Source organism: Strix uralensis, chromosome 2 (genome assembly GCF_047716275.1).
Source record: "Strix uralensis isolate ZFMK-TIS-50842 chromosome 2, bStrUra1, whole genome shotgun sequence".
NCBI lineage: Eukaryota > Metazoa > Chordata > Aves > Strigiformes > Strigidae > Strix > Strix uralensis.
In genome coordinates this window covers 52,591,210-52,604,734 of record NC_133973.1, presented here as the reverse complement: position 1 = coordinate 52,604,734, position 13,525 = coordinate 52,591,210, and the positions used below count along the sequence as shown (strand labels likewise).

The following is a 13,525-nucleotide window of genomic DNA, read 5'->3' as shown; positions in this document are numbered from 1 at the left end:
TATGCTTTAATGGAGGGCAGCACCAGTGCACTGTCCATTGGTGGGCTGAAAAATCTACTTCAGAATCAATTTGCACAGTACCTAAAGGTAAGTTTCACTCTTCTTATATTCACTGTGCTTCCTGTGAAATGGATAGGAAAAAGGAAATACAGGCAATGATGTTGCAGGGCAGATTATTGTGCCCAAATGGTTTCACTGACTCCATAAATAATCCTTTAATAAGGGTTGGCTTATAAAACTTCATTCACATTAATGAACAGTAGCTCCAAACAGATATCTGAGTAGGGAGTTTATAACAAAGCCCTATGAAATAAAATGAAATAATCTAAGAAGTTGTTTTGTTTGGGGTTTTTTATGTGAGCCAAATTTCACCTAGAGTAGTACATCTGAGTCTCATAAAATATTTTTTGTTTCAGTCTAAATAATAAATCTTGAATCTAGAAAATATATAGGAAAATCTAGAAAACAACTAAATCAGTAGGACAAATTTAAGAGACATAAGCCAATTTCTATCTAGATTAAGTTCCCACCATCACAAAATAAAAGGTTTGCCATTCCAGAAAGATGCCAAGTTAAGAAAAGTAGTACTCGTTTCCTGTAGCTGGAAAAAGTCTAGGTTCTGACTTCATATATATTCTCTGCCAGACCTTTCCTGAACTGCATTAGGACGCAGTTTAGATTCTTTTGCTAGACCAATTCTTAAATACTGTGTTTTGGATAGCTGACAAAAGCAATTTTTGCTAAAGGTCTGAAAGAAGTTGCATCTCAATAGAAAAATCCAGTATTCTGGGAAATACAGTAATCCAATTTAGTAATATCATGCCTAATTAAGGGAAAAAACTTTTGTGTTTTATTAGTGTGGGTTTTTTTGATTTTTAAAAAAACAAATGAGTCAGAAATTGCCAAAAATAAATAGAAAATGTGATGGCAAATTCAGAAATATAATACTTTTATATTAGCTGTAGACAATTTAGCACCATACCCATTTTCCTAGATATGTGGAAATATAAGTGTTCAGGAAAAGCAATACTGATATTTTCTGTCTGGATATCAGGCATTTTCAAGTACCTACTCTGTTTGCAGAAATATATGGCACCATAATAAATCAACATAAAAGCAGGACAGGACATTACAAAACATGCATACACATTAAGTATGAAGAAAGAAAACATTTTAAAAATTTAAATTATAAATCAAAACTGGTTTTATATTATTTAACTAGCCTGATCGGGGATGTTATCAGAATACTCACTGCATCAGGATGTTACATGCACTCTACCAGACACGACAAATAAAAGGAGCTAATAATCTAAACTGTATTTAATACATTAGCAAGAATTTTTCAGCAGTGAATACAGTATTCCTAGTAAAGAAGGGAAAAGGGGAGGGAAGAGACTCTCAGGTCCTGGTCCAAAGCGTAATGAAAGTAGCAATACGTTTTCAAATAGCGTATGCAGGGCCTAAATTAGTACCTAATAAAGCAGTAGGTGGTATGCATATTTATTTTTTATTGGTGATGATGTACGTGCTGTAGCTATTCCACCTGGTCCATTTCCTAAATTCCAAATTTACCCACAAGACTGAAGTAACCTGAGTAATACTTGATACTTCTCAAATGGTTATCATATCTTTGATAACATTTTTGGCAGGCGATAGCAGGCACTGTATTTCTAGTTTAACCAGTAAAACTGGTAAATACAACACTACCAGTAACACCTTCAAGTAACACTGACTGTTATTGACTGCATCACTACTTGGCAATATTCCTCATAGGACAATAGTCATGGTAATCTATTTATTTCATTCTTTTTTTTTTTTTTTTTTAATTCTTTTCCTATAAAAACAGGATTCATTCTCACTTGATAACATAATTAAATCGTTGGACAAAAATAATGATGGAAGTGTCAGCTTTGATGAATTTGTGATGCTTATAAAAAAGATAACTGGTACAGGACAGTAACGCATCTGCAAGAATCAATATCACTGCTTTGAAGGAGAAGAGCCTGGCGTTTGTGTACATTATACATACACCTAAACCACAGATTTGTTATGATTTTAAAACATACAGAATAAAGATCTGACATATAACAAAGTATGTCTTGTATTGTTTCCTGCACATTTGCTAGCCACACTTTCCAGCTAAACTGCCTCACAATTAGTTCAGAACTACCCGTTTCTATTCCACGTGACATCTGAGATAGCGTTGCTTAACAAACCCTGCTTTGCCCAAGCTGTTCTTTGGACCTCTAGAGCAATTAAAATCAAATGGTTTCTAAAACACATAAAAGGAAAGATGTATCATTCCATTTGAGGAGTGTTCCCTAGGGCATACTATCCAATACTCCCAGTTCAGTTTCATCATTCACATAAGACAACACTTCCATACAGTAAACAGTTCAAATTTTTTAAACATAAAATACTTATTTTCCATAACAATCTAACAATGCTAAGTATGACGACTGTAACATTACATGCTCATTTTAAATTCTATTTACGTAAGTATGTACTTTTTTGTTATGACTCTTGTAAATGGGAATACATTATATACAGGAACTGAGTGCTGTTGAAATTAAAACATTAATTACATTTATTTGGTGCAGTTTTAACTTTTTCATTGCATGATTCCCTGTGACATGTATTTTCACACATGTAATTCATGGCCATTATTATTTACTTCAAGAGGAAATTGGTGAAAAAGAAGAGAAATGAGAAGAATTAAAAGTTTGAAGACAAGTAATTCAGTGGATTAGGCACTAATCCTACCCAAGAACTTGGAATTTGGACTGAATTTTAACACCAACATCACCCATTATCCTGATAAATCAGTTAGATCTCAGAGTTACTTAAGGTCTTAAAGACTCAACTTAATTGCAAAGCCTATCAAGTGCGTACAGTGGTTCCTATCCCTGAATTTCCCCTCCATGAAATGAGGAATAAAATAATTCACGCCGCTGATGCATGAATAGAAGCCTCAAAAATTACAATATTTAAACATGATATAAATGTTCTAATAGGCTCCTGGACCACTCTTTTACACAAACACTTCAGCTGTTAAAATGTGTTATGTTTCTTGGAAGAAAAAAAATAGAAAATCGTAATATTTATTACTTTTTTCCTGGTTTATGAAAAAAATTTCTAAATTAAAAATAGGCTTTGATTTCAAAACTAAATATACTCCTCACACATTTGCTTTCTAAGCTATGTTAGCTACTTTACACACATAAGTAAAATCACAGAATTTTAAAAGGTGCTTTTGCATGAGTGGGACATACATTCCTTTTCATCTCTTAAGACAACCTTAAAAAATTTTTAATTCAGTCAGGTTGCTGACATCCTGAAGAGGAAATGTGGTCATCAAGAAACAAACGTTACAAGAGTGTCACCTATTGGCAAAATCTATTTCTGCACAATTGCTTGAGTTTAGAAAAAATGCACTTATTTTACATGGTGAAACATCTGAAGTTTCATGATCTTACACAAGATGCAATAGATCATGAAGAACAATGGTCACAATTAAAATTAGCTTTTTTAAATTTTAAAAAAAAAGAATTCTTTCTAGGAAGTCTTTTTTCTTTTTCCTAGAACACTATTAGATGCAGTTGCAATAAAATTGACAAAAAAAATATAATTAAAAGGCTCCTCCAAAAAATAAATCTAAGTTTAATAGTAGAGGAAGATGAAGGAAATGGAATAAAAAATTAACTCTTTTGCCATCCAGTGAATTCAGTTCATTAGCAGTTCACAGACTATACAATTTCCTTTTAAAGGAGTTAATTTTCATGTAATCATATAATTGGAAGGCACCTCAGGCATCATCTGGTCCAACCTTTCTCGGCAAAAGAAAGTCAAGACGGCCCAGCACCCCGTCCAGCTGAATCTTAAAAGTGTCCAATGTTGGGGAATCCACCACTTCCCTGGGGACATCATTCCAGTGGCTGATTGTTCTCATTGTGAAAAATTTTCCTCTTGTGCCCCATTGGAATCTCCCCAGGAGTAACTTGTACCCATTACCCCCTGTCTTTTCCATATCACTCCTTGTAAAAAGGAAGCCTCCATCTTCTTTGGAGCCACCCTTTAAACACTGGAACATGGTGATAAGGTCTCCCCTAAGCCATCTCTTCTCAAGGCTGAAAAAGCCCAGTTCTCTCAGCCTTTCCTCACACAGCAGGCTTCCCAGTCCCTTGATCATCTTCGTGGTTCTTCTCTGGACCCTCTCCAGCCTGTCTACATCTTTTTTGCATAGCAGGGACCAAAACTGAACACTGTATTCCAGCTGTGCCCTGACAAGCACCTAGTAGAGTGGGATAACAATTTTATTCTCTCTGCTGGTGATGCCCATGTTGATGCAACCCAGCATCCTGTTGGCTTGCACTGCCACAGCAGCTCACTGTTCACTTGCGTTGAGCTTGTTCTCCACCAGGACTCTCAGGTCCCTTTCCACAGCTGCTCCCCAGCCAGGCAGATCCCAGCCTGTGCTGCACTCCTGCATTATGTTTTCCCAGGTGCAAGACCTTACCCTTGTCCTTGTTGAACTTCATAAGGTACTTGTTAGCCCACTCTTCCAGCCTATCCAGGTCTTCCTGCAGAGTGGCTCTCCTCAAGTGTCCACTTCCCCACTCAGTTCGGTATCGTCAGCAAACTTCATCAGGGTACACCTGCTCCCATCATCCAAATCACTTATGAAGCTATTAAACAGCGTTGGGCCCATTATCAATCCCTGGGGGACCTCACTTGTGACAGGTTGCCAGTTTGAAAAAGAGCTCTTTACCACTGGCCTCCGGGTGTGACCTTAAAATTATCATTTGCAACAGAAAACTCATACTAAGCACTACTCTCAAGCAAATTCATTACTTCTCTGAACAGCTATCTTCCTGTAAAGAACAGTAACAATTTACCTATCGTTATTATCCAAAAGGCTAGAAAGTAAAGCAGAAAGCCTAAGAATATATAATGAGAATATGACCTGCAAATAATCAACCAAGACGAGATCAAGAACTTGAGGGACTCTGACCAGTGCTAATGCACCTCCCTCATTTTCCCTACTAAAATCAAACGTGTTAAAGAGGAATGGAAGCCAAAACTTTACAGTGATATTTGATAGTGTAAATGGTATGGTCTGGTGAATACAGATAACTGCCATATCACAGGTCTGGGTTTTTTTTCTTCAAGAGTACACATTTTTAATTTAAGCCTAAATGAAAACATCCAATAGCAACTTCAAATCTCTCAAACACAGCTTATAAATAACAGCTTATTAATATTTCCAAATTCTAGGTCTCATTTCCTCTAAGTTTTCATCACACAGATATTCAGCTTTAGGACTTTTTTTTTTCCCTACAGTATTTTAAAAACACCATTTGGGCCATTTTACATTAAGTCATTAACTTCCATTTTTTGTATGCAGATACTACTATTTTTTCCAAGGTATTTGAAATCTTAATTCTACAATACTTGCAGTCATTTACACACCAGTATAACTGGTATCAATATTCCCCAAAATAAGCAATACAGGGTTATACAGCGTTTCTCTTCTATATAAAGTTACTCATGGGTGCTTTTGCAGAGCCCGGGTTGAGCAACATTGTTGTAATGATAGTAGAAATTGATGGAACAGCTAAAATGAAACAGATATTCAGCATTGCAGGCAACTCTCTACATTTCCACATTCAGATGTGCACTCATTCAAAACAGAACAAGTCACAATTGCCTCCTCATGTGAAAACCTTTTATGATGCTCAAAACTTTTTACTAATGCAGACAATGCTTTTCTATAGTACAATAACTTGTGTTATTTTAATTGAGAGACAGTAATGCTAGGAACATAATTTCTCATTTCAGCCACTTGTTTTTCCTTTGCAAGCCTAATTCTCACTTTCATGATTACTTGATGATCTCGGTCTTTATTCCTAATAAAAAGGTTCAAATTTCCATAGATGCAGACAAAAGGGAAGCAAAGTAGATGAAGATATTTTATATATACTTTAGAAGACACTATCAACCTTGGTGAGTACAGTTCTGAGTATTGCAATGCTTAGCAAATTAGAAGGGATGTAAGTAGTTGCATATTTTATGGTTGTCCCTCGGTTCCCCTGCCAAACCACATCTTCAAACTTTTGATTTTTTTCCTTTTTCTTAAAAATAAAAGGAAACAGAACTACTGCCTCACCAGTGCCTTTCTTCTCCCCCTTCAGTTTCCAAATGAGCAGGAACCAAAAGAAAAGTACACTCCTTTGGCCCTAAATTAGTGCTTAGCTGAACCACACAGTGACAACACAAAGTATTACCAGTGCTGATACAGTGTTTCCAATTAACTTTCTTGGGTAATGAAACATCTACATCAGTTAGGTAGTTCGGAAACTTCACTAATCTGCTTCTCTTCCAATCATTTCTATTGATTTGCTATTATAAAGAATATCTAAACAGTTTTTAGCACCAGATGGACTCTGCTAAGATATATTATTCAGCAGTTACAATTACTGATAGTGCAAATTTAACCCTTGGAATGATTTACATCTGTTTCTCGCCCAGAACTGAGATGTCAAAGATCAGATTAAGATACTGAAATATGACTGGTAATAACCAATTTCAGAACCTTAATGTAGTTCAGAACAAAAGAATATCCATTACATATACTGCAAGCATACTGCTTCCGTTGTAAACACTGTATTAATCTTCTATGACACATTCACTCCATTATTTTCTTAATTTTATGTCCACATAATTGTCTCTTTAACATATATACCTTACTTGTCCTTGAATGCAAACTGCAAGTAACTCAGTTAATTACTTGTGGAATAAAATTTTGTCCTAGATGTCCTAATACACACTACAATTTCTGTAATAGAAGAAACTGCTGGTAGGGCCCCAGCAGTTAAACATCTGCGTTCTGACTTCAGCTAAGTGTGGAGCTCTGCGTTACTGTCAGCTACTGTGAACAACCCTTCAAATAATAGAGAAACCAGCAGTTCCAAAGGGTGACTCACGCCCTCCTAATGATATGACTGCATCCTGAAAAGGTACCTGAGGTGACTAGCTGAAATGTAATCACAAGAAGTTAAATAAAACTGGCACTAAAAAGCCCTAGAAATAAAGATGCCCCAGAATCAGTCTTCTGTACTATCCCTCTTGCTTCCCAAAAGCAAGAGAAGGTTTTACAGTAAGCTTTCAACATCTTCCACATTTTACAACACATTGCTATTACAAAATTGATCCCTTCAGTGAAAGAGTATGTCTTCACATACATTCAAGAAGGGTGAAGGAAAAGACCTCTTACAATGGCAAGCCCACAAATTTGATGCCAAATGAAAAGTTTACCTTTGTTAACCTGAGGACATTTCCAAATGCCATCAAGTTTTAGCAGCAAGTCTCACACTGAAATGCTGAAGGTTTCTAATTTACCTTCAAAAGTTCAGACTAATTATCTCTCCTATGCATATAAACAACATTGACAAACAGGTCAAATGTTTTAAAAACCTCCTATTTGCATGTTTCAGACTAAGCAGAAGTGGAAAAAAAAGTATTTTTTTTCAAAACTCTTTTGAAGGAAATTGATACAGAAACAGTAGGTCACTATGAGCAACCCACTTAATTTATCACCAGAACAGGTATTTACATGTTACACAAAGATACTACTTTACTTCTCACGTGTATTTCTGTTCCTTTTCATTTTCTTAAAAACTCTCTTTTACTGATAATTTTTAAGTTCTACTATTATGACAATGTGATGCCATACTCTCTTGAACTAGGAGATACCTAGAAGAACTCCACTCTAAAATTACACCATGGGCCTATGATACAGAGAGCCCTGTCCCATCTACAGCACTGAAATTTTTCTCAAAAGGAGGACTGTGAGATGCATGGGGGAAGAGGGGTGTAGTGACTGTTTATACTATTTGTATAAAGGAAAGACAAGATTTTTTCAACAGCGTTCCATATAATCCTTATCTTTTTATATAAATTTATATTTTGATAATAGCTTTGTGCTACACTTTCCAGCTTCCCTTTATATTTTATTCTCTAGTAAAGCCAACCGAATCATTATTGCCTACTCACAGCATCAGTCTACAGCCAAGGAAACTATTAGAAAAACCACAAAAATAAAGCTAAGGCAAATTACAGAAGTGAGCAGGTGAAGGCAAGGAACTATTAAAAAAAAACTCCAACTTTTAAAACAATCCTGAATAAGGACAGTGGACACCTCTTCATGCCCTACCATATAAAAATATAGATAGATCTTAACTTACACAGAGGTAACTCCCTTTTTAACAACAGATATGTGTTCACAAAACATGCAGGAAAAAGAAAATCAGTACTTACAACAGGGTTTTTCGTGTCTGGGTCAAATTCTGTAGAATTTGCATCTAAAACAGAAGTTCAAAACAAACACAGTACATTTCCATTGATCTACATGCACTACAAACTCATCATAACAGTTCTGTGGCACTTTAGGGCTTGTCTGCATGTAAGCTACAGTCTTGTATGTTGAAACACATACTGCACCACTTTTAAAGCAACCCCAGGAAGCATATGATCTTAGCTGCACACACTCCCTTTCTTACTTCACAAAACTTTTTCCTCTCAGCTCTTAGCAGTAGAAACTCATTGGCGAGCTAAATCTCTTCATACTACTACTGCAATGGCTATGGTTTGGCTACTTCAACTACTGAAAGCAAGTGAGAAAACTGCTTCTCACTTTTTACTCCTCACTACCTGCGCACTCCAGGAAGAGAATACAGGAGGTGAACTGTAAGCACACTTTCTTCTACACTCGTTAGACCAAGAAGCAGTTTTCAAGCAACCTGCATAAGAGTTCCTACTCCCTTGTACAGAAAGGTAGCTCAGCTGAAAATGATCATGTTGCAAGAGTTAAGTGCCTAATGATCATGGGATCTATATAATAGTTCTAATAATAGATATACATTTTACATATAGAATAAAAGTTCTTCTAAGCAAATCATAGTCACACTAGCATATATACTGAGCTCACCTTTCCAATTCAAACAGTTTCTTGCAAACTCCACAACTGCTAATTGCATTCCCAGGCAAACTCCTAGAAAAGAAGACAAAAACCCCAGAATTTAACAGGACAAAGTGCAGGACTGACAAATTACTTGCTGTTCTGTCTTAAATTTGACTACTTAGAAATCTTGGTACACAGTGTATATACACAGACTTACCAAAAAGATAAAACAAAAATGGCTGCTCAATGTAAAATTCACTCTTCAAACTTGCCACACTGTAAATACATGTGACACAATTATGTGCTTTAAGCCCTTTCAAAGATTTTTTTTTTCTCCCATCTATTTAACCAATAATTACCATAAAGACAAAGAGAAGCTCAAAGCCTAGGTATATCCAGATTCAAATTTTGCTTTGGCAACTAGTTGAAGTTGTAAGAAACATGGAGTACGAACCAAAGCTTCAGAGGCACTTACACAAACAGCACTTAGCTTATACATCAGATGGCATCTTTACACCTTATCGTAATAAAATATACCAGTAAATCGATAAAAGTTATTTAATATATCAAATGTGTCCAAAGACACCTATGTTTTCCACACACTGATTACTATCTGTAATGATGCTCATTCAATTACAATGACAAGCAAAGACTCTCCACATCAAATGTGAATATAGCAAATAAAACCTTTGGAGTAGGGATAGTCGTCGTCTTCCTTCCTTATGCAGCAGATGTAGTACATGACTATGACCCTGCCGAAAATATTCACAACAGCACACGTACTTCCCTAAGACAGAATCCTTCCCTAGTGTGTGCTTTTCTTCTTTTTTTTTAATCAAATCAAGTAGCTTGCTATCAACTAGCTTGCTCTACACCTCCAAAACACAGTGATTTCTTGACTCTAATGATCTTACCAAGAAAAGGTTTTTTCTTTGTTCTTGCCCAGGAGATGGCTTGGAGTTTGCCTTCTGTTCCCCTAATTCCAAACCCTCCTGGGACCAGAATGCCACTGTAATGACAGCCATATATAAAGCAATCAACATGTAGAATCAAGCCAGCAAAGGAAGTCCATACAAACTGAAGAAAGACTTTTGAGGAACAAAGCAATCACAATGCATGACAGGCATGTTTTGTATGACCATTCAGAACACACAGAATTTAACTCCACATTTAGAGATTTGTCTCATCTATCCACCCCAATTCTCATCTGATCAACCTCATGTTTCTCAGTGAAATTCCCAATGCTTAAATAAACTAGCTACATATTCATTACTCTAAGATCTTAACAACAAAACTTTATGTCTACTGAGTAATAATGAAGAAATTAAATGCATTTTGACAGCAAACAACATCCCTTTATAAACACAAATTGAAATCCCAGCAATGATTCTTAACAGAGATGTCTGCAGAGTGTCACCAGCATTTACCAAGCTTTTATCTAACTACCTTTCACTATGATGCATGCTGACAAAGAAAAATCTTTGACAATTGACCTGCACTGTAAAGTCTAGCTACCCAAAAAGAGAAACAACCACCAAACTATTACAACTTGTCTAGAGATTAAAATAGAGTTTGAGGATACAGGTTGATACTATAATTTGCTATGCCTGAAGCTTGTCACCAACCGTGCTCATCTATCCCTTTACGTAAGTAACAGAAGTTTGGATGCACTGAGAAATTATTTACTGAAGTATTTTTTATTACGTGAAATAAATATCACAGTCTGCATTTTGGATACGTAACACTTACTCTGCTTTGCACAGTTTGTGCCATGCCTGGTGATATTTCACTGAGTTCTCCACTTCTGTGGAACGTTCAAGTTCTGTTGAATCTATGTACTAATAAAAAAAATATGCAGTAAAATAAGTCTTTTCTTCCACAGAAGGAGCAGCATACATTATATAACCAAGTTTTTAATAGCATGAAGACAAACTATTAAGAGTTTCAAGTGAATTTCCCAATAAACCTGTAATAGCTTCACTAAAGACCCAATATTTGCTCTGAAGACCCAGTATTTGCTCTAGTTGCAGCAATCCATGCCCCTTTCTTTGCAGGTAGCTCCAAAGTACTGCCTGCCTCCAGTCCTCATTTTGCTATCCTCTGGGTAAGCAGACTTGCTAGAATGCTTCATAACTGTGTAGTCAGGTTTTCTTCCTATGGAAATAGGGCACCAGTCAAGGGGTGGTGCTGACTTTATCCTGTCATACAAATGAGATGTGGTGTTCACTTTCCTAGCTTTTGGGTGTCACAGTTTATCTAATCTTATCATAAGACTAGATAAACCTGTATTGTCTAGCCTGTGAGAAAGGCATTCCTGGGGATTGTCATGAAAGCATAAACTGTAGAGAGAGAGGCAGACTCACTATCTATGTCCTACTAGAAATACTGCCTTAGAATCTCTACTACCATTAATAAGCATGGCTCCTGAAGTACCACTAGAGCAACTGAGGCAGCTATGTACTGCACTTGGGGACACAAAAGATCAGAGTTTTATTCTTGGTTTTGTCAGTCTTTTTCACAGACAACATAATTCATAGCATCCTGATGTAGAATCCATCCCTCATAAAAATGAGATCATCTGAAATGACAGAACTCATTGGTGGGCAGAGAAATGAAACCAACAAGAAGATGGCTGAAAGTTTTCCAGATAGGATTGCCTTCTAGGAAACATTTTCTACTTTTCCACACTTCAGAAGGCATGAAAAATACAACAAAAAAATAACTACTTATGAATGTTGTTATTCTATACTAGTAGGATACTATAGGATCAACTAAAAGAAGACTTTATCATACTGGGAGTTTGGAAAGAGAAACTAATTACAGTTGAAGTTAATTGTGGTTTCCTTGCCAAGCACTGAGCCAGCACATTTATCACTTCAAGCAGCATCAACATTTCATCATTCACATATGTGGATGCTAGGTTACAAGCTGGATGTCACATACAATATTAAGCAGTTGCTTCAGAACACAGGATTGGACAAAAACACTAATAAGGAGGTTAGCACATGCAGGTAAGTACAGTAGGAGCCCTTGTTTGTTAACATTTCAGCACCGCACTGGAGTTCCAGCAGTCATCGATTCACATGCTTGTCAATGCAAAAGCCCCACTGAATTTAAGACTAGCTGCACACAAAGCTAACCGCATTATTTGCGGACTTGGCGCCTTTCACTTTTTTGCTAAAAGCAAAGTTAATTTACAGATCATAAAAGTTTCCCACTATGCAGCTGCCAGTATAAAATACTGTTTAGACTGACAGAATCACACAGGTCAGAAAGGGCCTTGGGAGATATCTAGCCCAACCCCCTGCTCGAAGCAGGTCAAATTAGAGCAGGTTTCCCAGGGCCATTTCCAGACAGGATCTGAAAATCTCCAGGGATTAATTCTATTCCCTCTTCCTTGTTTTTCATTCACACAGAAAACACTTTTTGGACTATTTGCTCCATAACCTTCACAGGGAATGAGGTAAGGGTGACCACCTGCCATTCCCCCAGATCCTCCTTTTTTCTTTTTTGAAGACTGGTGTGACATTTGCCTTTTTCTAGTCATAGAATCATTTAGGTTGGAAAAGACCTTTAAAATCATCAAGTCCTACCATTAACCTAACATTGCCAAGTCCACCACTAAACCATGTCCCTAAGTGCCACATCTACACATTTTTTAAATACCTCCAGGGATGGTGACTCAACCACTTCCCTGGGAAGCCTGTTCCAATGCTTGACAACCTTTCAGTGAAGAAATTCTTCCTAATATCCAATCTAAACCTCCCCTGGAGCAACTTCAGGCTGTTTCCTCTTGTCCTATCGCTTGTTACCTGGGAGAAGAGACTGACACCCACCTTGCTACAACCTCCTTTCAGGGAGTTGTAGAGAGCGATAAGGTCTCCCCTCAGCCTCCTTTCCTCCAGGCTAAACAACCCCAGTTCCCTCAGCCGCTCCTCACAGACTTGTGCTCTAGACCCTTCACCAGCTTTGTTGCCCTTCTCTGGACACACTCCATCACCTCAATGTCTTTCTTGTAGTGAGGGGCCCAAAACTCAACACAGTATTCGAGGTTTGGCCTCACCAGTGCTGAGTACAGGGGGGCAATCACTTCCCTAGTCCTGCTGGCCACACTATTTTTGACACAAGCCAGGATGCTGTTGGCCTTCTCGGCCACCTGGGCACACTGCTGGCTCATATTCAGCTGGCTGTCACCCAGGACCCCCAGGTTCTTTTCTGCCAGGCAGCTTTCCAGCCACTCTTCCCCAAGCCTGTAGCGTTGCATGGGGTTGTTGTGACCCAGATGCAGGACCCAGCACTGAGCCTTGTTGAACCTCAGACAACTGGCCTCGGCCCATCGATCCAGCCTGTCCAGACCCCTCTGTCAAGTCTTCCTACTCTCAAGCAGATCAACATTCCCACCTAACTTGGTGTCATCTCCAAACTTACTGAGGTTGCACTTGATCCTCTTGTCCAGATCACTGATAAAGATATTAAACAGAACTGATCCTAGTACTGAGCCCTGGGGAACACCACTTGTGACTGGCCACCAGCTGGATTTAACTCCATTCACCACAACTCTTTGGG

The 13,525-nt window shown here is 37.5% G+C and overlaps 1 protein-coding gene across 3 annotated transcripts in view; it reads right to left on the bottom strand.

Annotated features, from left to right (window-relative positions):
* Positions 1-13,525, bottom strand: part of CTPS2 (CTP synthase 2) — a 75,794-nt gene that overhangs the window by 42,461 nt on the left and 19,808 nt on the right. For all 3 annotated transcript variants that reach the window (XM_074858718.1, XM_074858719.1, XM_074858720.1), the window contains exons 10-13: positions 10,709-10,797; positions 9,874-9,968; positions 8,987-9,049; positions 8,317-8,360 (exon numbers count right to left, since the gene is read on the bottom strand). In XM_074858718.1, the coding sequence (XP_074714819.1) occupies positions 8,317-8,360; positions 8,987-9,049; positions 9,874-9,968; positions 10,709-10,797 (291 nt within the window). The remainder of the gene's footprint in view (positions 1-8,316; positions 8,361-8,986; positions 9,050-9,873; positions 9,969-10,708; positions 10,798-13,525) is intronic.